Raw genomic sequence first — 24,610 nt, 5'->3', positions numbered from 1 at the left:
TGGGTTCTGCTGGGCTTTAGCAAGAGCAGGAGTTGGAGCATGCTGATCTGGTGGGAATTCTTCTTGAACAATTTCAAGAATTCTGGGTACATTGAATTTGACCCACCATTTGACTGTGTGTTGGCAAATGATGATATTATCATCAATCCCATAGTGCCATTTGAATATCCATGGAATTTTGTATTTAGCAATAAATATAAGTAATAATGGGAATTGCCGTTGGTGAGTAGAGAATGGGTAAACAGAGGCAAAATAATGAATTATGTAACTGAGATCATCAGGGAGGATATCTGAAATGGCGCCATAGTGAGTTCACCATCTCAGAAACCAAGTAGGAATTTCAGATTTGAATTTTTGATCAAATGAGATGAACCAAAAATGACTAAAAGTCTCATTTTGGTACAAGAAAATCTTGAACCAAGCATCAATGTAATCATGGTAATTATACTGGATAGAAGTACCAGGTAAAACACGAAGCTGGTAAGGAGGACCCCATTCAGCTAAGGAAACAATGTTGTGAATGTAAATGGAATGGTACAGAATCTTGTAAGCATAGGTGCGATCTTGGATTGGCTTAATCAAAATTGATTGATGGTGGAGCAGAATATCTTTGTAGTAGGAAAGTGTTTTCTCTGGATGTGAATGGGAGAAATGGCATCCAGGACCAAAATAGGATTTAGCAATGTCATTAATGAGTTGGCTCTTTGGGTGACTGGGTTCTTTATAGAATAAGTTAGTAATATGTGATTTGGTGTATTCAGTTTTGGAGGACCGGACTGGGTTAGCTGGGAATAGAGTGACTGAAACGGATTGACTAGAAGCAAAAGGATCAGAAGCCAATGCAGAAGAGTAATCAGGGCGATAAAGGTTACCAAGAGCTTGGTAACGGTTAACTATATCAAGAGGATGTGATTGGGAGAGCGACTCCAAAGGAGGTGGAACAAGAAGTTGATTAGGTTTACTGGAGGATGGGACCAAAGCCTTGGAAGGAGGCCTTGGGCGAGACATCTGTTGAGAAAGAAACAATGGTTAGCAACTAGAAAGAAGATCTAAATAATCTTGATGGCGATGTAAACAGTTGTAGTTGTGAGCAAGTAAATTGCGACGGGCTTGAATCTGATGATAAATGATAAATTGGGCCCTTTTAGTAGTGGGTCTGGATAATTTGAGGCGGTGAATACGGTAGGCAAGTTGTTTAATTTGGGTGTTGAAATAGGTAATGCGGGATTTGTGGTAAGAAGTAAATGGTGCAGTCATCCCTGACCCCCCTGTAAAAATTCCCGGATAAGAAAATCAGGGAGGGAATTTTGACAACCAGGTATGTAAGTAATATCAAAATCAAAAATACTTAAAATAGCTTGCCAACGCGCAAAAATTTGTTTACTAGCAAGATTTTGAACATCTTTTTCAAGAACATATTTAGCAGATTTGCAATCAACTCGAAGTAAAAATTTTTGATTTAAAATATCATCTTGAAATTTTTGAATACATAAAACAATAAATAAAATTTCTTTTTTAATAGTACTATAATTTAATTGTGTTTTATTCCAGACACCAGAATGATATCGAACAATTTGTTCAGAGGATTGAGGAGTAACTTGCTGAAGAAGAATACCACTATAACCAATATCGGAAGCATCAGTTTGAATGATTTTGAAGGAATTTTCAATGGGAATACCAAGACAAGGAAGAGACTTAACATATTGTTTGACTTGTTAAACAATAGAAGTATGAACAGAGGTCCAAGGAGGAGGGTTGTCCTTTAACCGATCAAAGAGAGGTTGACAAGTCTTTCTAAGGTCTTTGTAAAATTCAGCAATGTAATTGAGGGAGCCTAAGAACCTTTGTAATTGGGTTTTATCTAGAATTTCATCAGGGAATTTGGGTGCAAACTCAATGGATCTACTAATGGGTAAAATAGTATTATGATGAATATCATATCCTAAGAATCTAACTTTAGTTTGAAATAATTTAATTTTAGGAGCAGAAACAGACCATGACTTTTAATTGTGTAAAAGAATGCAGTTAAATGTTTCCAATGTTCACTAATTGATTTTGAAAAAATTAATATGTCATCAATGTAGACAATTGAAAAATGACTAAATGGGTTGAATATGTCATTCATGATATGTTGAAATTCACTAGGAGCATTTTTTAATCCAAATGGCATGACATTCCATTCATATTGGCCAAAGGGTGTATTAAATGCAGTTTTATATCTATCTTTCGGATGAATTTGAATTTGCCAAAAACCACTTTTCAAATCGAATTTACTGAAAATAACAGCTTGACCAAGTCGTTTAATTAAATCTTTTTTATTAAGAATAGGATATCTAATCCATTCTAAAACATCATTTAACGGTTTGTAATTGATGACTAATCGAGGGACACCTCGTTCTAATTCAGCATTTTTATTAACATAAAACGCAGAGCAAGACCAAGGTGATTTACTGGGACTAATTATGCGATTTTGTAATAATTCATTAATTTCTTTTTTACACATTTCAAGTAATTCATGATTCATTTGAATGGGTCGAGATTTGGTAGGAATTTGACGTTCATCAAAATTCTTAATATAAGGTAATGTAACTACATGTTTTTTCCTATGCCAAAATGCAGTAGGCAAAGTAGAACAAACAGTTGATTCAAGTTTTAATTGGAAATCATTGATTTGAGAAATAAGAACTGGATCAGTTAATTGTTGATCAATACATTTATGATTTATTTCTTCTTTAAGAAATTTTAAATGCCTAGCCAGGCGGCTAATTTGATGAGAAATAGAACAATCTTTTAATTGATTTAATTGTAATAGTTCAGGAGGAGATAAAAATTTAAACGTAACAGGTTGACCTAAAACATGTGTAGTTATTCCCGTACGAGACGTAGTAAATGGATATAATAAATATATAAATGGGGAACCTAAAATAATTTTATCAGTCATATTTGTGACTAAAACAAAAGAGGTTTTAAAACATACATTATCTTGGCAGACATGGACTTTAGGTAATTTATATTTGATATGCATTCGAGTACCATTAGCAGAAGTTAATTTTTCTTGACATTTTTCATAATATGTAGTAGGAAGTAAACCTTCTTGTATACAGTTTAAATCAGCACCAGTATCAATCAAAGCGATTAATTCTAATTCAAAATCGTTAACAATTATTTTAATTTTAGAATACCATTTTTGAATGTAAAGTTTATTAATGAGGCTTAATCTTTTTTCTTCAGGATTGTTAGATTGTGATCGGTTGTCAAATATTAAATTATCAGGATTAGTGGGATTAGAATCAGATTCAGATTCATTGGGAGATTCGTGACTATTATTATGGAAATTATCTAAACTTTTATTAAGTTTTAAAGTAACAATTCCGTCTTCTAATTTTGTATCTTTTTGTTGTAACTCTTTGATTGTTTGTTTAATCTGATTGATTTCTTGTTGTAAATCTTGTAATGTAATTTCTTTTTGTTTATTTTTAAATCTTTCTAAAGTTTTGGATAGACTGATTATAGGTTTATCAAACTTTGGTTTGGTATCGGAATGGATTAATAAGGATTTTAGCTTATCAGTATATTTTTGTTTTAATTTTGGATCATCTAATTTACTAATCAGGTCAATAAGAGCAGATTCTTCTTGAGTGTTTTTGGTAAGAACAGTAATTTGTTTAACTGGTTTACAACAAACATCATTACATCCTATATTAATATTGGTATCAGAATCATCACTAGGTGAATGGTAATCAGATGAAGTATCGGAATGATCAGAGGAAGAGGAACTAGTAGTAGATGGAGATTGATTTAACTAAAAAATTTCATATAGTTGAGTTTTGGAGGTATCATCAATATTCCATTCGTATAATTTTTTGGCAAAAACAGAAAATTGATTATTAAGATTGGTTTCTTCGAATTGGAGATCAGGTGGAGTAGGTCGTGAATACCAGTTTTTGGTAGTTTGAGGATTAACTTTGGGATAATGGATTTTTTGCAGTTTGGAAGATTGAAATTGTGGGGCTAATTCATTGATGTCATTATCAGTAGTGTCAGTTTCAGTTTGATCGAAAACAGTATTATTAATAGGTTGTTGATTTAAAACAGTAACAGCTTTATCTTTGGAGGTAGAAGTATCATTGGGAGTTAATTTAGTAAATAAGTGTTCAATGGCTTGGACAGTAGATTGATCATTCGTAACTAAGCTAGTTCGTTTGGAACGATGACTAGGAAGATTAAGCAATGGTTGATCTAAGGGTTTAATAGTTTTTGCCGAGTGGCCATCTAAATTAGATTCTAATTTATCTAATTGTTTGCCAATGGTTTTGAGGCATTGATTAGTATAATTATTTTGTTCAATAACTTTTTTAATTTCAGGATCAATACCAGGTAATTTAAAGGGAGAGGCTGGAACTTCAGAACCTTGGTGATCGATAATTATATTTTCTAACGGAGGATGATTAGAGCTAACAGAAGTATTAGGAGAAGTTTTCCATTTATGTTTTGTGATTGTGTTAATCTTTTTGTAATATTGATCCATATAATCAAAGAAAGATAATTCAAAACCATATTGAAGCATAAAATCATACCATTTTCGAGTTATGCGGGATTGTTGAGCAGAATCATACGATAAGCATGCCGTTTAGGGCTATTTTCTTTGGATCTAAAATCAATAAGTAATTTATCTAAATCAGGAGTAAAATCTTTTTTGATTGTCATTAGTTGGGGATTCACTGGTTGTATAAATTCTTCGAAATCAGTTTGAGTTGGAGAAGTATTTGAAGCAATATCTTCTTCGGGTAAATGTGTGGGAGTAGTATAAACAGGTTTACTAATCTGGGAAGTGGTAGAGTTATCTATTCCTTTTAATTTATTTTGGGAAGTTTGAGTAGTTTGACCAAGATGGATTTGACTATTTTTTCGAAATAAATGAGTGTTAAATATTTCATCTTCAGTTGTAAGTTCAGTAGGGATACTAGAAGTACTATGCCTAGAGGATTGACTTCTATTAAATTTTATATGGACAGAACCATCATTGTATTGTTGAATATCGTGAATATCTTGTAAAGAGGATTGTTGTTGATTATATTTGTAATTTTCGTTGACAGTAATCCATTGTTCAGGTAAATTAATATCTTTCCATTCAATAATGGTATTCTAAAATTAAAATAATTGTCAACGATTTTGAGTTAGAATTAATCGCTTTGATTGATACTGGTGCTGATTTAAACTGTATACAAGAAGGTTTACTTCCTACTACATATTATGAAAAATGTCAAGAAAAATTAACTTCTGCTAATGGTACTCGAATGCATATCAAATATAAATTAATTTAAAATATAAATAAATTAATTTTAAAATTCATTAAATTAAAAAAAATAAACATATTAAATACAGAAATAATATGTATTCTAAATATTTTATCAAATTTCTCAGATGAGCGAGACTCACACAAATTCATATGTATAGATTCTACAACCATGTGAAAATTTTAATAATATATTTAAAATTTCTAAGATAGCTCTATTAAATAATTTAATAGTGGACCAAATTCAACTACTTTTATGGTCTTGGTCGGGGTAGAATCCCAAGTCATGTAAAAGTATGATTTTTCGAATTTGCAATTAACACGACGTGTCGGTTCTCTTCTTAAAGTTAAAAACCAAACCACCATTTCACACTAAACCGCAAACCTGTCTACATCAAACACAAACTCTGAATAAATAAATATATATTTAAAAAAAATATATATTTTCTTGATCAAAACCATACAAACACTATTCAATTCGATCAACAAATCAATTCCCCAAATTATCCTTCTGAGATTTCTAGGGTTTCTGGTTTCATCTCTCTCTCTCTCTCCCCTGCTGCGATTCGTCAATCTTCGATTTTGGGATTTTTCACATTTTGACTTCTCGGTTCATCGTCTCCGCAATCTGCACAACAAAGGTTCTTTCTTTTGCTCTCTAGTCTTCTCATATTTGTTCGATGGCTTCATCTTTTTGAACATTGATGATATGCTATTTATTTGTCCAATTCTTGATATATAGACTAATTGTATAGTGGATGTGAATGAATCTTTTCGCTTGATTTCAGGTGATAGTAGGATAGGATACATTTAAAATTGGAGTACAGGATTGAATGGGGTGAACCTTTTGATTTTCTTTGAATTTGGGTTTTTGGGTTGGGTTTGGATAGATTTGATCAGTTGTTTGGAGTGTGATGTGATTATGAGGAAGAAGAGGAAAGGGAGTGATATTTTATACCCAAATCAAGACCAGGGAATTTTAGAATCAACCAGTGATTCGCGATCACAGTTATCGAATTTAAAGTCCCATTATTCTTTGGAAGATTATGCAAGATTGAGGAAGAGGTGCAAGGAAGATGTGGTGGGTAATGAGCATGTTGGGTCATGTACAAATAGGCTTGTGGGTATTGCTGCCACAGCTCCACCTTGTGGAACCTCATCATTGGTTTTACCAGGAAGGGGCTTGAAGAGGAAGATTGGGTGTATTGATGTGGCCACTCAAACGGGCAGGAAGAATAAGATTGAGGATGATTATATTGTAGGTGCTACAATTGGAAAAGGGAAGTTTGGGTCAGTTTGGCTGTGTCAGAGTAGGGCTACCGGAGTGGAATTCGCTTGTAAGACTCTGTGTAAGGGGGAGGAGACAGTTCACCGTGAGGTGGAGATTATGCAGCATTTGTCTGGCCATCCGGGTGTTGTAACATTGGAGGCAGTGTATGAGGATTCAGAATGTTTTCATCTTGTGATGGAGTTGTGTTCGGGCGGACGGTTGATTGATCAGATGATCAAGGAGGTTCAATATTCTGAACATCAGGCTGCTAATATATTCAAGGAATTAATGCTGGTGATTAAGTATTGTCATGAGATGGGAGTTGTACACAGGGATATAAAGCCTGAGAATATTCTTCTCACAACTTCAGGGAAGATAAAGCTTGCAGATTTTGGTTTAGCCATGAGGGTTGCAAATGGTAAACATCTGACACCGCCCTTCTATAATGTTGTGTTATTTTTCTTGTCCTTGTAATCTCAAAACTGCTGCGGTTTTCAGCACCAATAGTGGAGGTGAACATGGCGTTTTTTTGTTTCTTTACTCATTTTGATGGGACTTAATGTTTGGTTTGGTTTCTTTACTCATTTTGTATACAGTTAGTTTGATATTTTTAGGGGGTTATTGTCATGCTATCGTGTTTTAATTTTAGCTACGTACTGCATCAAGGTGATTTTTTAGAAATTCCAATTAGGAAAATGTGTTAGCAGTTGTTGGAGCCTGTAATTGGAAGTTTATTTGTGGATAATAAGCTACCAGTCGAAATTGTGGTGTAGAAAACCTTGTATATGGTCCAAGGGTTTCATGTTTTAACAATGGTGAGTGTGTAGTTGTGATGTTTGGTCTAGGTTTGGCTACAGCTCCTAGGTATATGCTGACCTCTTCTTACCAACCAAAGTGAGAATAGCAAGGTCACAAGATCTTCAATTGAATTTCATTATGGTCCTATAGCTGTATTATTGCCTTTCTGTGTCTGCAATTACATACCATTATGTTATGCTTTGAAAAGGTGCGAAAGTAAGTTACCTGCTTGTACAAATAATTGAGACCTAGACGTCCAATGGCCTGATTAACTTTGCTACTCTTATTTAGAATTGTTGAATGGTTGCTTAATGGAGTTATGTACATTGCTGAACCTCTACTTGGTTAATGCTCAAATGGATCAATCATATCGTAGGTTACCTGGAAAAACAACCATTCAACAAGTTTGTTACCTGTTTTCCAGACTCTATGAATACTGTACCCATTGTTAGCATAGTTTTTCTGTCCATTCCCTAACTTAATAATTTTTTCTGTGGTCTTCTAGTTCAATTAGAGGTTGTTAGGTTAATATTGGTAATTAAGATGGAAGGCTGGAAGCAGAAAAAGGACTTTCTTGTTTGCTTACACATGACTGTGTTGTTTGCTTACACATAACACTGGCACAAATACGTTGTTAGTGATTTTTAGGGACAAATAAAACTATTCATCCCTTTTTCCTAATCCTTTGTTTCACTCTTCCGGAATACTTGGAACCTTTTTGACCACCATGAAGTGCTTCAAATTTCCTAACTTCTTTTGTTTCATAACTTCTTCACCATTGGGAAAATGCATAAGATAACTCTAGATTCTGTTATTTGGAGGATTTCAGCATTACAAAGTTACAGTTAAGCTAAAGTAATCTGCAAAAGATGACTCCAGATTCTGCTATGCCTCCACAGAAGCCTCAGAAGTCAGAACCACGCATCAGCCACCATCACTATTCCTAAACCTTCACCTTCTGCACAGAAAGGATTTAATAATGACAGAATTGAAATTAGTTGGTCCTGCTTGCATGAGGCTTCCAAAATTCAAAGCCGTGTAAACCAGAATAGTTTCACTAGGAAACTAAATTTTGCTAAGCTTTAAAAGCCAGAAAGTGTTAGCCACAGAGGATAGCCTGGCTGCCTTTTCATCGCTGTGGCAGCCATCATTGTCTTTTGGTGAGTCAAAAACATGTCCAAGCTGCAGAATGCACAAACCTAAGTTTTTTTTAAAGGGACATTGTGACGCTAACTGCTAATTAAAGAGTGACCCCCCTCCCCCTTTTCTGGAAACTGCAAGGGTCTTTTCTTATGCCTAATGTTGTAAAATTGAGTGTTTGTGATTAATGGAATTTTGCATTTAAAAGTTTGATGTCTTTGTGGTGCAACTATTGTGTGAAATATTAAAATTTGAACGTTATTCTGAATTGTCAGTTTTGTTTGATTATTTGTTATGCTGTGTATGTGTATAGGCTATAATTTATTTAACAATTTATTGTATGTGTCATGGTTGGGTTTACCTTTTATATAAGAAAAAAAAAATTTGTTCCTGTATGGGCTTTATTTAATGTGCTCTGTTTATCATTGTCATATTTTGCAATATTGGTGGTGTTTGGGAAGTTTGTGGGATGGGTTTTTTTTTATTTTTTACACTAAAAGACAAACTTTTTGCAAAATCAAAAAAAACAAACCCAAACAAAATATCACATCCAACCCCATAATCATTTCATTTTTTCTCTCACAAATATCACATCCAACTACAAAAAAACCCAACTATCTTCCCAAATACCAAAAAAATTTTATCCAATAATATCCTACAACTAAAAAAACCTGCATAAAAACTACTTCCCAAACACCCACATTGTAAGTCTCCTTTTGAGTTTTCTAGTCTTTGTTTATACTCGATACTATGTGATTGTTAAAACTGTAAGACATTTTGAACAACTGATGTTTTGCATTTAAAGGACAGAAATCGCCTGTTTTTGTTGGAATTATGATAAATCCACTCTAATGGACTTGGATTTTATTTTCTTATCTTTATAGCTTGCCTTTTGTTATTGCTTTTCATTCTTGCTTATGAAACAATGCAATTACTTCATTGTAGGTCAGAGATTGACTGGTTTAGCTGGGAGCCCCGCTTATGTTGCCCCAGAAGTTCTGTTAGGCAATTATTCAGAGAAAGTCGATATTTGGAGTGCCGGTATCCTGCTATATGCTCTCTTGACTGGTGTTCTTCCCTTTCAAGGAGACTCATTAGAAGCGGTTTTTGAGGCAATCAAGAATGTGAAGCTAGATTTCCACAGTGGGATATGGGAGTCTGTATCTAAACCTGCACGGAATCTGATTGAACGCATTCTTACAAGGGATGTTGCAACAAGGATAACAGCGGAGGAAGTGCTAAGTAAGCTTTCTATGCTGGTCAAATTTCTCAAGGGTTTTTTTAATTCTTGACTTCGGTTTCTAAGACTCCATTCAGTATTAGGAAAAGAAAGTATAGGAAAATCAACTTTCCCTTTTTAGTTTTTCCATGTTCATTTAGTGAGAAAGTTGTGGGACTCATATTTTTAATTTTCCCTCTAGGATATGTTTTTCTCAAAACATGTTTTGCAAAAAATGCAAGAAACTCAACAATACACTTTCCTTTTCCTGACAAATGAACATGGGAAAAGAAGTTCTCTTTTTCTTTACTCCACTTTACTACATTTTTCTTGGAAACAATTTCGTCACACAAATTCCCAAGAACTGAACGGAGAATAAGGTACACAATCTGCTTTTATCCCATGTTACTATTGCTTCATAATCAAGCAAAGATCTACATTTCTACTGAAAGAAGCAATGGGAATCAATGACAATAACTTTTGCAGTTGTTATCACTTCACGCTTTTATAAAAATATACTCCATAATTTATATTCTAATATGCATTGAGAATCGTGTTATGAATAATTTTGAACACTATAGATAAATTTTAGAATGTATTTATAATGAAGTTGAATAGGAAGAACAAATTTTCCTCTCTATTTCCACTAGGTTCAATTTGTAAAACCCCAAAATTTGGATACAATTTATTGTTTAAAAAAAAAAAAATGGATAAAATTCTACAATTGCTTTTAAAAAAAAAAATCAAATTTCTTGAAGCCATAGCTCCGCCTATGCCATTCACCAGTTAGCTTTTTTAGCATACCATTTTTTAATAATATGCTGATCATGAGCTGTTACAAATTCTGAGTAGCTAAATCTTGAATTTGTTTGTAAATTTACTAGATCTTTCTCACTCAATTCACGTTCTTTCAGGCCATCCATGGATCTTGTTCTACACTGAGCGCACATTAAGGACACTATCTATCAAATCAAAATCAAAATCTCACTCAGCACCACCTTCCCAGCTATTAGCCACAACCAGACTGGACAACAATGAAAGTAGGACACTCTATGGTTCTATCAGCAAGGGTGCAAGTCCAGCGTCATTGCCCGGAAGTTTCGATTGCAAGACAGAAGAGCACGATGACTGTGGTTTGGTTGATGCACTTGCGGTAGCGATTTCAAATGTGAGGATTTCTGAACCAAAGAGGAGCAGGATTTGCGTTCCAACGAGCCCTATACGTGAGCAGTGTTCATCTAACATGAAGGCTAACAATCTCTGCAAAGCGTTTTGATTTTGACACATAGATAGCTGACCAACCAACTTCACTGCCATTTTCCCTCCTCACCCCTCTTTTTGAATGGGGATCCGAATTAACCTGACCTGCTGGCAAGCATGTTACCAGTAACAAAATGGTGGCCCTAGAATTTAAGGATTGAGACTGAGAATTGTCAGAGTGCTTGTTTGATGTAACATTAGTTCTTATTGACCTGGCAATGCCCCTAACCTGATACTAACGAATAAACTGATGTACAGGCTATGTAAATAGTGTTGGTGATTATATCACCAGTTTGTTGCATTGCTATATTTAAATACCATGCTTCCCTACATCATGGACCTCTCTCTCTCTCTCTCTCTCTCTGGTTTAATTGTGAGTCCCAAATTTGGCATCTGTAATGAGCAAAACCTGATGGACATGGAGCGTGGTCTCAAAGTGTGTTCACCCAAAACAGAAAGTCGTGTAGCTCAATCAAATACATCATATGTATCTCAGCATTTTGTTTGTACGTCTGTCCAGGCTGTTCTTTCCTTTCTTTCTTTGCTCCCACACTACTTCATGGGCATTTTTCCAGCAATGGAAGGGAGTACTTGTGTCTTTAACAATTCTAAACACCCCAAAATTATTGAGAATGTGACCACCAATAAACACCCCAAATTATTGAGAATGTGACCACCAAACGCGGGGGTTTCGGCAACTTTCCTCCGTCTCAAAGACCTCAGGTTTGCTGAAGGGGGAATTACTTGTCAGTGGGATAAGAGTAAAGAATTGTCAAAACATGAGGATTCCCCTCCATGTTTGTGTATATTTTTTTCATCTGTCTCACTGTAAAGTAATTCCTCCTTTGCCGAAACTGCTATGAAAAACACTTTGTTTATGCCACACTCCGATGGAGTATCCAACTTTTGTCCGACACTATGACTACTTTTGGCATGAATTTGGCGCAATAGTCCTTTTTGTCAGCCAATCCATGAAGGATGGGCGTGTAAAACCAACAAAGTGGGATCACCAAGCCAACATTGGAGATGGGAAATTTAAAAATAGGTCGAGCCTTACTGCTTCGAGAAGGTGGTTACGATGTGCATGATTTAACGATGGATGGAGAAGAAGAAACTGTTCTTGAATTTTGCTGAGATGCATACTGCTAGGGAGTTTTGTGGTTTGAACCCAGTGGGCAGAGGGAAAAGGAGGCGTTCCAATAGTAAGAATAACTATGCTAATGAGTAAATAAGGGAAACGAAAGTTCATAAAACAGCAATAAGACTCAAACCTGTGCATAACACCTGGTAAGGGAGTGCTCATCTACCCAACCAACCACCGAGTCTTCAGCAATTCCAATCAGTGACAACACTTGTATTGACATATATTTAAAAAGTAAAGGGATTTTGTGACAAATGCTAGTTGTGCAAACCTCAGGAAAAAATGTCCCAAGAAATTGCAATTCTAGAAGAAATTTGACCAGCATAAAAAGCTTCGTAAGTCTGCTCTTATCCTTGCCACAACATCCCTTTTGAGTATATGCCCAAACAAATCTTGCATCAATCCAGATATATAGACTACATGTCCCTGTTTGACAAAGTTTAACATTCTTGATTGCCTCAAAAACAGCTTCCAACAAAAAAACTAAAGAAAACCAATCAAGTGAAATCCCTGACAATCAAATATCGATGGAACTATGATTTCACTAACAAAACTAATTACTCACAAGATAGACCGTCTCATATTTCACATGCAATTAACACCTTTTTCCCCGCAGCAAGAATTTTTTGTACATTTCATAAGTAAAAACTGGGAAAACAAGAACCATGCTTTTCAAAGATGCCATCACAATGTATACGACGATACGTCCATGGGGATAGTTCTATAAAGAAACTGGAATTAGATCTTCCAAGAAGTTTAGTTGGCCTTCATTCAAAAAGATTCTTGGCATGGCAAGGCTGCTGCAGGATTGCAAACCTCATCTTCGAGAGAATTTGGACCAGAAGTAGACCACAGTAAAACAGAGAAGTGCAAAAAGAACCACATGGATAACATGGTTTGACCCCTGCTGGATGATACTCTTGTTCAATCTCCTCATGTTGTTCTTCACCCCAGCTTGAGCTTTTATCAGTGTCATTTGCTGTTACATACAAGAAAATATATATAGTTTTTTCAGAAAGAACTATGAACACAGAATAGAATATAAACAAGAAGCACTGTTCAATTAAACTTCAATCTCATAAATAAAGACAATCAGCCAACCAAATTAACTATTATTTTTCAATAACTCTTGGGAGAGATTCTTTTTTTTTTTTTTTTTTGATAAATACTATTGGGAGAGATTCTTCATTGTCCCAAAATGCAATTGGTGCCTTTCTTAGCATTATAAAATACCAGAAGCCCCCGTTTTTTTATTCTTTTTTAATATGAACATATAGAAGGCACAATATGATTTATAATATTATATGACTCACCACAAGCACCCATTACAAGATTCTTAGGTCATCGTGATACATAATGGTTCTAAACCATTAATTAATTAATTATTTGGTGAATAAACAGGAGCTTTTAGTGTCCACTCGGTCTCCTTTTCAAATTGTTAGGATAATTTTGACAGAGTTTTTACACCAAACCGTAGAACCCTCCATTTTATTATTGTCTCCCCACCTACCTATTTCTTTCTCCTACTCCCTAATTTTTTTCACACGTACTTGCACTCACAATGTGAGTGCCATCCTTCCAATTCATGAGAAAGCTGGTGCGAAATGTAATCTAGCTTGAGCAAAGACTCCACTCCCACCTATATATCTCTTCAATTGGCCCATCAAATGTTGAGTTGATTACAACCTCAGTACAAGATATAAGATGTCCATCAAAGACCCAAAGTGTTCTCAACCATTCTAAGGCAAGGGCACTTTCAATATTTAATAGCTCCAATCGTCAAAGCAAGGGAAACTGGTGTAAGAGATGTCCCTCTCTTTTACAATTTGAAGTTGAAAGTTGAATCACAATGTGCAGAGTATAAATCTTAAATCTTGACATTGAGAAGAAGTTTAATTGCTGATTACCAAGTAATGGTTAATTCCTGATTATTTTCGTCCTTTTCCCTTTACTCTTCCCATTTCACAAGCCCATATTAACTCTATCTAGCATTCATAATTTATACAGCTAACTTCACAAAAGTAATTAACTATAAAAAGAAACAGCGATTGGTAATCACAAAAGAAGTGGTTAGTTGCATAAAAGTCATAAATCAAGGTATCCTATTCCAGCAAGTGTTTAAGCTAGCAATGAGAGAAGATAAAACATTTCTCACACAAAGGGTTTTAAAGTTGATGGTATACCAGCTGATTGAGAAAGTCATTCTGAAACTTTGCCTCTGATTCTATCTCTTGAGCTACCTGCAGTGCCATGCTTGAATAAGAGCTCGCAAAATAGATTGATAAGAAGCAAAATTTAGACCAGTGGAGGCTGTGTGGCAATTACATGTCACTGATAACACAGAAGCACGGACATGACACCCAACATGACACAGACATGATGATATAATTTTTTTTTTTAAATGCAAGACATGCTAAATATATATTTTCATATATTTTTTATATGTCATATATATATATATATATATATATGTGGATATGTTATTCAAAGATAATTAAAAATACGACATAACACTAATTCTTAAAATTTAAAAGAAGGATTAATATGTATAAATCTACATTGTTTTTATTTCATCATTAAATTCCAAGTTATTTTGTTCAAAATTGTATTATGTTTCGTGTATGCCTAAGTGATAGACGTGTCATCCTGACTCTTTGAATCATGTCTTGGTTAAAAAAAAAAATTTTAAATAATAGGACATGTTTGTACGTTAGTGTCTGACAAGTGTTGGTGTTTGATACAAACACGGAACCTTTTTAGAAGTGCTTGTGCTTCTTAGGCATTAAATCCATAAGCATACATAAACTGAGGCATAAGACGATGCTGTAAATGGTCCCAAAGGAGTAGCCCACAAAACAGGTATATGAAAAGAATGTAGTATGAACATGCATTCAAAGATCCAAAATCTAACGACCTATTCAATCATACTCAATCCAACCAGTAATGCTTGCTTGCATGACTAATAAGTCCCAAATATTCATGCGTTGATATCAAACAGTGATAATCACGGTAATGGGTAATGAAATATTTCATAATCCATATTCATCAATAAATTATAGACCCAATAATAGTTTACAAGCCAAATGTTTTCAACAAATCTCTCAAAAGAATTTAAAAAATTATAAAAAAAATGAACATGAATGATAGCACACCATGATGCCATCAACGAAAGAAGCACAATATAAATTTTACATAAGCATGATTGGAAACTTATTTACACAGTCAGTCCCAAGCCTGGAGAAACAATAAGGGTTCTGATAGATTGACAACTAACATGAACTAATAGTCACAACTTTGTGAACATCAATACTTTATATTCTTCAGTTAGGGAGTTTCCTGTTTGTGCTGGGCTGCATCAAAGTCTGGATGTTGTGATAATAACAAAATTTGGTGTCATTTCATCCATACTGCTCTAATTATGTGCCACATCCTCTTTGATTTCTCTATTTTTTATGATTAAATGATCCAATACATAAAAATGGTTACTCACTGTTAAATATCTCTCGTCCATCAAGGTTTACTATGTCTTCATATATATTTCTAATTTTGTCAAAGCTACACCATATATTTTGTTTTAGTTTTAATTAACTTAAAACTATAGATTCTAAAATCTCTCTCCATAATTTTAGCTGAAATGTTACTTCTCTATTTTCGTCACTAAAATTATATCGTCTACAACATCATACACTGCAGATATCCTCTTGAATGTTTCTAGTAAATTCATCCATAACTAATACAAAAAGAAAAGCACATAATGCTCTTTCTTCTTGATGTAAACCTATTCAACATGTGTGGTTTTAGTTTTCAAAAAACACTTCTCAAAAAATTCTACTTTTATTTCCGTATTTTTTTGTTTTCAATGAATTTTTTTAATATTTTAAGCAAATTTTTTTAATTTTTAGACACACCTAACATAAATACACTTAAAAAGTATAATATTTGTGAAAAAAATCTTTAAAAAATTCACTAAATATCAAAAATACAAAAAAATACAAAAATTCAGTATATTTTTCGTATTTTTGTGTATTTATTAGTTTTGATAAATATTTTAATATTTAGATACATCTAAGTAAGGTACATCTAAAAAAGTTCTAAAAAAAAAAAAATTACTTAAAATTTTAAAAATATTCACTAAAAACAAAAAAACACGAAAAACAAAAAACTCAATTTTCATAAAACTGAAATCAAACACACTGATTGTTATTGAAAATCTCTTTATTCTCTCCCTAACTATTCTCACACTTGTCATGGCCCCATATGTCTTTAATTACATCAATATATCTAATTGAAAGAAGTGGATCAATGCAGTTTATCCCAAGTGTATGGGATATAACCTTGTTGAGTTCAGTTCAGTTATGATTGGGACCTTGTGTAATCAAGACTTTGTTTAGTTTCTGCCTTATTTTATACTTTATATAGGTAGCTTGCTCCCGGTATAATACTACATATATTTTCTTATGTCTTACAAGTTGATAATATATTGATAATTTCAGAAATTCAATTGATTTGGTCTGTAGTCTCAATCAATAGCTCATAGTTTGGGTCCAGATATGACATATGGAACTTACATAAGTTTTATGGTTGGTGGAGAATAATCCTAGAAATAGAACAAGTACAACAACCCATAAAATTCTGCCCATTTTTTCAATTAGACATACAAAGCGTCAGGAAGTTCAAGATAGAGTATGTGCAATCTTACCCCATGGGCTGAAATCTAACAATTTCAGTCGACTCATAGATCATCTTTTGCTATTTAAAACCCCCACGAGTCTAAGAGCCCTGGCCAACTAGGCTAGCTCCATTGGTTGATTTTCTTTCACTATCTCCACATGGAACTAGCTATTCTACTCACAACCAGCATTTAACCTCCGTAATTTCGATCCTACCCTCCTCCGTAACTTTTCAGCCTTTTTAACATTTTGGGTAATTAGGCGCAGTCCATAATTTTCAGCAAACAAGTCTATAACCTAAACATAACCAGAATTAACAACAAATATCAACAAAAGTCCCGTCTTGGAAATCTGGGTCATCCCAACGAAACAACATTAGCAAAGCATGCCACCATCCAACAGAGAATTTCAATACGAATCAATCATCAAGATTAAAAGAAAGGAGGATTTCGGTTTTGGAGAGCAAAAACTTACGTTTCTTAGTAGCCTAACTTGTTTGTGGAGACCGGTAATCTCATCATCCAAGTCGCCATGCATTGGATCAATCCGCAATTGGATTTCATCAGAATTACCGACTTGCCTCGTGCTAAGCCCTTCTCTGCATTCACAAAGAAGCAAAACAACAAATAATAAATAAATAAATAAATAAAAATTAACATTTCTGATGAACGAAAGAATAAAATAGAAATAAAGTCTCAAATCATAATTTTCTTCTTCTAAATTCTCGAGAATCAAACAGAAAAGAAATCAAAATAGCAAATACATCAATCGATAATAAATGGATACCTCGATCTGTAGGGAGCAGCGCCATAGAAGCCACCGCCTCTATGCGAACTAGACGCCATTGGAGACGAAGAATTTTTGAGATTTCAAATCAGAGTTGAACGATGGTGACTGAAACAAAACCCTAGAACGACGAACCGTGTTGAATCGTCCTAGTCATCAATTGTGCAAAGAGTAGAGATCGCAGAGATGGCTGTGCTGTGGGATAGCTCCGCTGTTGGATTTAGCAATCGGACGGTTGTCCACTGGCTGTCTTCTGCAATTTTACAACGCCAGAGAGGTAATCAGCAGCACCGGTCCGGATCTTTCCGGGTCTCACAGGTGGCACCTGAACATTGCTACAATGACTAAACAAACATGTAATCCAACGTAATTTCAAATGGACGGTTACCATTCAAATACGAGTCTAATAATTTTCGACGAGGAGCGTGTTGGGTTTATGAGGATTATATTTTGATGATTCAAATTATTTAAGATGTAATATTTATTGAGTATTTTATTTATATTGATCAGGTATTAATAATTATTTGGTTGAATCAGATTTTTATCAATAGTGAAAGATAATTATTAAAATAAATTATTGACAAAAATCTAATCTGATTAAGTAGTTATCGATATTCGATTAATGTGATTTTTTTACAAAAATAAAACACTTGATGAGTTTTATATATTGAACGATTTGAATTATCGAGATAAATGGGCTCACAGCCCAATAATATCTTCCAATTTACAAAGTAAACTTGAAACAAGCTTAGCACTTTGGATAAATTATGCTAGCCTTCGTTATATTTGCCTACTTTTTCATTTTACTACTCTATTCGTTCAAAAATATTAATTAATTATATGTTATCTCAAAATATTAATTTTTTTATAAAAAAAAAATCGAAGATTTAATTAATATTTTTTAAATGTAATAATTATACTACCAAAAAGTAGCTTTGGAAAATTAATATTTTTAAAATATAATAATTGTAGGAAAAATTAGTCTTAGGTCCCTCTCCTATTTTTAATAATGAAAGAAATTCATAATATTATTTTATGATATCTAAGGTCCCTCAATCCCAAACCCATATATCACAGAGAAATTTGTGTCTTCCGAATTTTGCTTCATTTGCTTCTACTGCCCATTTGTATGTATGTATAGAGAGAGAGAGAGATTAGGGTTTCTTCTACGAAGGAATTTGACTAATCAGGTCACCGACGACATGGTGATTGACATTGGCAGCAACATCAGTTGTGAGAAAAAGAGAATAAGATGAGAGAGAGACCTCTGTTTGGCCATCAAATAGAACTCGACAGAGCGGAACTCACACTTACTGTCACCGTCATTGTCATAGGTGTGGCGTTCCATCAACACAAGTTGAGATCTGGCTGGAAAGTCAAGATCTGGTCCAGATATTGTTCAGATTACGCAGGATCTCCTCATCAAATTCGAATACAATGTGATTTTGCTGAGGAGGTTTGGAAGGGAAGTTGGGTAATGTAATCTGTGGGAATGGGGAAGAAATTGCAACTTTGTTGATTGTTGATTGTTGTTTGAGGTGCCACTCAACTCCTCACTCTCCCAGTAGTTCACATTGATGGATAGTGGATATGTAATTCAAGCCATTGTTGCCAATGAAAAATCTCTCTTGTTGTCACTATATTCAATAGGAGGAAAATAAGAGTGTAAAGATGTCAAAACTTGTACTGCATTTTATATGGCAAAGATGTCAAATTTCTTTGCATTTTCTTTGATTGTGATAATTGTTTGTGAATTTTTTCTGGCTTGAGAGAATTTCTCTAGTTTGAACTTAGAGAAATTTCAATTTTCTCTGATTTGAACCCAAAGAAATTCTCTGTTCAAATTTCTCTAGTAGGTCTTTCTTGTTCAAATTTCTCTGGTATTGGATTTTCTCTGTATTAGCGATTTTTTCAGCAAAATCGAAATTTCTCTAGAGAGAAACAGAGAATTTCTCTGGGTTTGGAATTTACTTTTCAACTCCAAATTGATTATTCTTATTGCATTTATGGTTCTGACTTTGAATTTTCTCTACATTAGCGATTTTTTCAACAAAATCGAAAATTTTCTCTTTGGAGCCACTGTGTGAACCATGGAACACATTTTGGCCGAGGTTTATGATTTTCAACCAGAAAAGATTGTGAGAGGGAATTTCTTTGGGTTGGAGATGGATATTTTCTCTGGCTTGAGTGATTTTCTCTGAGGTGGAAGTGAGATTTTCTCTGGTTTTAAAGAATTTATTTGGGCTGATGTGAATTTCTCTGGTGAGATTTTCTCTGTGAATTTTATTCAAGTTGGAATTTCAAAAATTAACAATTTTGTTCAAGTTTGGAGATAATGAGAGTGGTGATTGTTTACTCAAAGATTCTAGGGATTTATGCAAATTATATGTGAATTTTCTATGAATTTAGTCACTGTGTGAATTTTCTCTGGATTTGGTTATTGTGTGAATTTTCTCTGGATTTAGTTACTGTGCAAATTTTTTCTGGAAAACTCGAGATGTGTTGGTTTCTTTTTGATTTTTGATTGCTTCAGTTTCTCTATTAATTTGTTTACTTGCTCAGATATTGGGAGGGGAAAAAAATGAAAAATGTGATTTTGAATGTATTTTCTCTGGTTTGATAATGATTAGGTATATATTGATCTTGAGGTTCCTTTTTGATCAATTTTGTAACAACCTAGATTTTTAATTATTCTATAAAATTTATACTAATATTATTTAAATCACAGTTAGAAAAAATATATAATTTATTATATATTATTATGTATAATTTTATAAAATAATATAATTATTAAAAATCTAAGAATCAAAGTATAAATAAATAATTAAATTAAGTTTAAATACGCTTGAATTAATGACAGTTTGGCTTGGCCTCACGAATTCCATCTCTATAAATAGGCAGAAGTTGACTCTGTGAGATGAAAGAAATAAATGAGAGAAGGAAAAGTAAGTGTGAAAGAAAGAAAGGAAAAGGAGAGAGAGAGAGAGAGGAGAGAAAATAAAGGAAGAAATAAGAAGGAAAAAATGATGAAAGTTGAAAGGGTCTTTAGTCGTGGAAAGAAAGAGTGAGCTATTAAAGTTAAGGTGAGTTATATTATATCTTGGGTTATTAAAATGTATTTTACGTATATTTTGACTTATCAAAATCTATTTTATACAAGTTATGTTTTATTAATATATTAATATTTTAGTTAAGTGGATTATTTTCTGAACATTATTTGCTTAAAAGAAAATCCATAGATATGTTTGTTTATATTTTAAAGAATATTTGATTATGACCTTATAAACAATTATGTTTTGTAAATACCACCACAGGAGTCCTACGTTTTGGAAAACTTAAATAACCATTGGCCCTTGTTTGACCACTCTGTGGTCCCCTGTTTGTCATGTTCCTGTTCTGATTGTCACTCCAGTGACCCCTGTTCTGATTGTCACTCTAGTGACCCATGTTCTGTTCCGTACCGTGGTTATAGTTATTTACGTAATTTATATATTATATGTCAAATGATTTCCTTATTATATGTTAAATGATCTCTGTATTATATGTTACGTATTTTAATATCAAGTTTTGTTTAGCCCTATAATTATCCATGGTGAATTTTATGCCCTTATGTTCTTAGTATAATATTTCTCACTCTGCCATGTACTTATAGTTGTTTACTACTTTCAGGTAATATGTCAGGGGCAGCGCGTGGGGTAGGCACGAAGCACTTTGTAGAGATAGTCCAGTTCTAACAATTTAATTAAATAGAAGCTCTAATGATTATTTTGGTACCCTCATTTAAATATTTCTTCTGCTTGCGTTTATTAATTTGTTTAAGGTTGGCCGGAGGTAACCTCAGTTACTGGTCATCACGATGCTTAACCCTTGGGTACGGGGAGCGGGTCGTGACAAATTTTCTCTGGTTGATTCTAAACACAAATTTCTCTAGAGAAAAAATCTCTAGAAGGTCTAGAGAAATTCTCTAGGAAATGCAGAGAAAATCTCTAGGAAGTCTAGAGAAATTCTCTGGGAAGTGTAGAGAAATTTCCAGAATTTCTTTGGAGAGAAAATCTTAGGAAAGTCGAGGGAAATTTCCAGAATTTCTCTGGGTTGATGTTGAGGGATCTTAGACATTATGAAAATATTGGGTGTCCTTTACGCTATAAAATCTTAATACCAGGGACCTTAAAAAAAATCCCATAATTGTACTACCAAAAAAAATTAGTTTCCTAAAATGAATTAATATTTTGGGACAAATGGAGTAGTAGTATTTTAAAAAAAATTTACTTCTCATTTTGGCCTTTAAAATTTTTATTTTTTTCCTCTTTTAAGAAGTGTCACATAATATAAAAAAATATATTGTTATATTGGAGTTTAAGTTTATATCAAAGTTGTGAATAAAATATTTTTATGCTATGTGACTTTTAATGTGTCATTTTTTGTCTAATTTTTAATAGAAATTAATTTTTAGAGTAAAGTGGGAAAATTGAAACTTTAAAGGTCAAAGTAAAAAAAAAAAAAAAAAACTAAGAGTCAAAATAAAAAATTTACCAAACATAAAATGAGCAAAATATAATTTACCCATTAATTTTAAAATGATATAGTTTTTGAAGAATGTTACTACAAGTTTCAATCTTTTGTCTAATTTTTAATAGAATTTAATTTTTAGAGTAAAGTGGGAAAATTTGAAACTTTAAGGGTCAAAGTTTAAAAAAAAAAAAATTACCAAACATAAAATGAGCAAAATATAATTTACCCATTAATTTTAAAGTGATATAGTTTTTGAAGAATTTACTACAGGTTTCAATCTTTTGTCTAATTTTTAATAGAAATTAATTTTTAGAGTAAAGTGGGAAAATTTGAAACTTTAAGGATCAAAGTAAAAAATAAATAAATAAATAAATAACTTTAAGAGTCAAAATAAAAAAAATTACCAAACATAAAATGAGCAAAATATAATTTACCCACTAATTTTAAAATGATATAGTTTTGAAAATGTTACTACAAGTTTCAATCTATAAAACTCAATCGGACCTCATGCAATTATGGAATTATTTAATGAATATTGATATATGTATCTATTATTTATGGAGAAAATTATTGAAAAAATTAATTTAAGGTATAAGGTATTAAATTCAGTAGATATTTTTTTATTGGTGAGGGATCTACCATTATGAAATAATTTGGTGAGAAATTATTTTTGTTGTTTGAAGGATATTTTGTTTCTAATTTTACCCATTACCTATCTGTTGATTTTTTTGACTATCTGTTTAATTTTGTAGACTATATGTTCAAATATTTTTTATCTATTTAATTTTTTTTACTATCTATGTAATTTTTTTTCCTTATCGGCTCAAATATTTGTCCAAATTTTATTATTTGTTCAATTTTTTTCTCTAACTTGTTTAAATCTATCTGTCCAAATTTTATTATCTGTTCAATTTTTTCTCTGAATTCTATTTGTTGATTTTTTATGTGTTCAAATCTTTGTTATTAAAATACACCAAGCCACTATATATTCAAATTTTGAACACATTATATGTCCAAATTTGTCTAAAATTTTTAATCTGTCATTTTTGTTATTCTGTTGCAATTTGTTTCATCATCATCAACAACAACAACAACTAAAAAAAAGATTTTGGACTTCATCCTCTATAAGAATTTTATTTTATTTTATTTTTATTTTTTTATCTAAACTAGAAATATATAGCTCTTAACCAACAAAAATTGATTTGCTTACTTCAAAATTTCTGCAAATAAAAAAAATTAGAAATCTTTCCTAGATATTGAACGAAATAAATAAATAAATCAAAATATGTCTGCAAATCATAAACTAGGCCACAAATTACTACAAACCCTAGAACATCATAACATTCAACACATAACCCCTCAAATATAGATCACTGGATTTGAGCTCCTAAACCCAGTATCAAAATCTAATTCAATTGTTGGATCATGGAAATTTATAAAATACCATAAAATAACCAAACGATCACAAAACCTAGAAGGCGCTGAACATATTTTTTTCTTCTAGAAATTTAATAGGAAAATGACGGGTTGGTTTAACCGTGTACATCATATATATTTATACATATACCTGGCTAACATTTTATGAGAATTCATTCTTATAGATAAAATAATTTAAAGTATAAATTTTTGAAAAAAAATATTTAAAATTGGATTCATCAAGGACCGGGTGTCCTAATTTATATAATGTACTAATTATTTGTTCAATAAATAAAATTAAAAGGAACACTTTTCAATTTTTTAAAAATTTGAACCCTCACTTTATCATTGCTTACTTCAAAAAAATTATATATATATATATATATATATATATTTTGTAAATAAGATTGGTTTAGCAAAAGTTTAAGGTTCCGTTTGGTTTAGTTTTACAATTCTAATTTGAGTGTAAAATTGTATTTTGAGTTTTATGTTTTTGAATTATTATTTGAAAATGAAAAATTTGTTTAGTTATAAGTTTTGAAAATAATTTTAAGATGATTTGTAATTTTTTTTTTAATTGATTGATGTATAGAATGCGAGAGAATGTAAGAGAAGGAAGAAGAGATAAGAGGGAAAAAAAAAGTAATTAATTGATTGATTAATAATAATAAGAAAAAAAAAAGAGCAGAAAAGAGTTTTGAAGGTAAGTTCGAGTTGTATTTTAAAATTTTATTTGATTATAAGTTTTGATCCAATTTTTTTCAAAAATTAGATTAAGATTTATTTAAATTATAAAAGGATGTTTCAGAAAGTGGGTTAAAAGTTACTTTCTAACTTTTAACTCACTCCCCTCTTCATAAAAAAAAATCAAAAAATAACTTTTACCCATCTTTTCAAAACATTTCAAAATTAAGATTTGTTTGACCGCCAACTTGTTGGAGGCTTCGAAATTACGGATGGTGGACTGTCTGTGAACTCTTCCCAACCTAAACCCCATTCAATTATTTGATGGATGACATGACACCTAATCAAATGTTATTAGAGAGCACTCCTACCATCATTTTTCTTAATGACCCGACAACTTCTAAGGTCGAATTCATTT

The 24,610-nt window shown here is 32.5% G+C and overlaps 2 protein-coding genes across 2 annotated transcripts; one reads left to right on the top strand and one right to left on the bottom strand.

Moving 5' to 3' along the window:
• Positions 1-5,667: 5,667 nt before the first annotated feature.
• Positions 5,668-11,313, top strand: LOC114289192 (serine/threonine-protein kinase PEPKR2). The gene is made up of 4 exons (XM_028232859.2): positions 5,668-5,937; positions 6,085-6,984; positions 9,450-9,746; positions 10,638-11,313. The coding sequence occupies exons 2-4, from the start codon at positions 6,219-6,221 to the stop codon at positions 10,997-10,999; spliced, it is 1,425 nt and encodes a 474-aa protein (XP_028088660.2). The 5' UTR covers positions 5,668-5,937; positions 6,085-6,218; the 3' UTR covers positions 11,000-11,313.
• Positions 11,314-12,517: 1,204 nt separating this feature from the next.
• LOC114289193 (bet1-like protein At4g14600) lies at positions 12,518-18,018 on the bottom strand. Its single transcript, XM_028232860.2, has 4 exons — positions 17,581-18,018; positions 17,269-17,392; positions 14,308-14,364; positions 12,518-13,103 (listed from the first exon to the last, which is right to left on the bottom strand). Exons 1-4 carry the CDS (start codon positions 17,637-17,639, stop codon positions 12,942-12,944), a joined length of 402 nt encoding a protein of 133 aa, XP_028088661.1. The 5' UTR covers positions 17,640-18,018; the 3' UTR covers positions 12,518-12,941.
• Positions 18,019-24,610: the final 6,592 nt, after the last annotated feature.

Source organism: Camellia sinensis, chromosome 6, assembly GCF_055761805.1.
Source record: "Camellia sinensis isolate YWXY chromosome 6, ASM5576180v1, whole genome shotgun sequence".
Classification (NCBI taxonomy): domain Eukaryota; kingdom Viridiplantae; phylum Streptophyta; class Magnoliopsida; order Ericales; family Theaceae; genus Camellia; species Camellia sinensis.
This window is presented reverse-complemented; position numbering and strand designations above follow the sequence as displayed.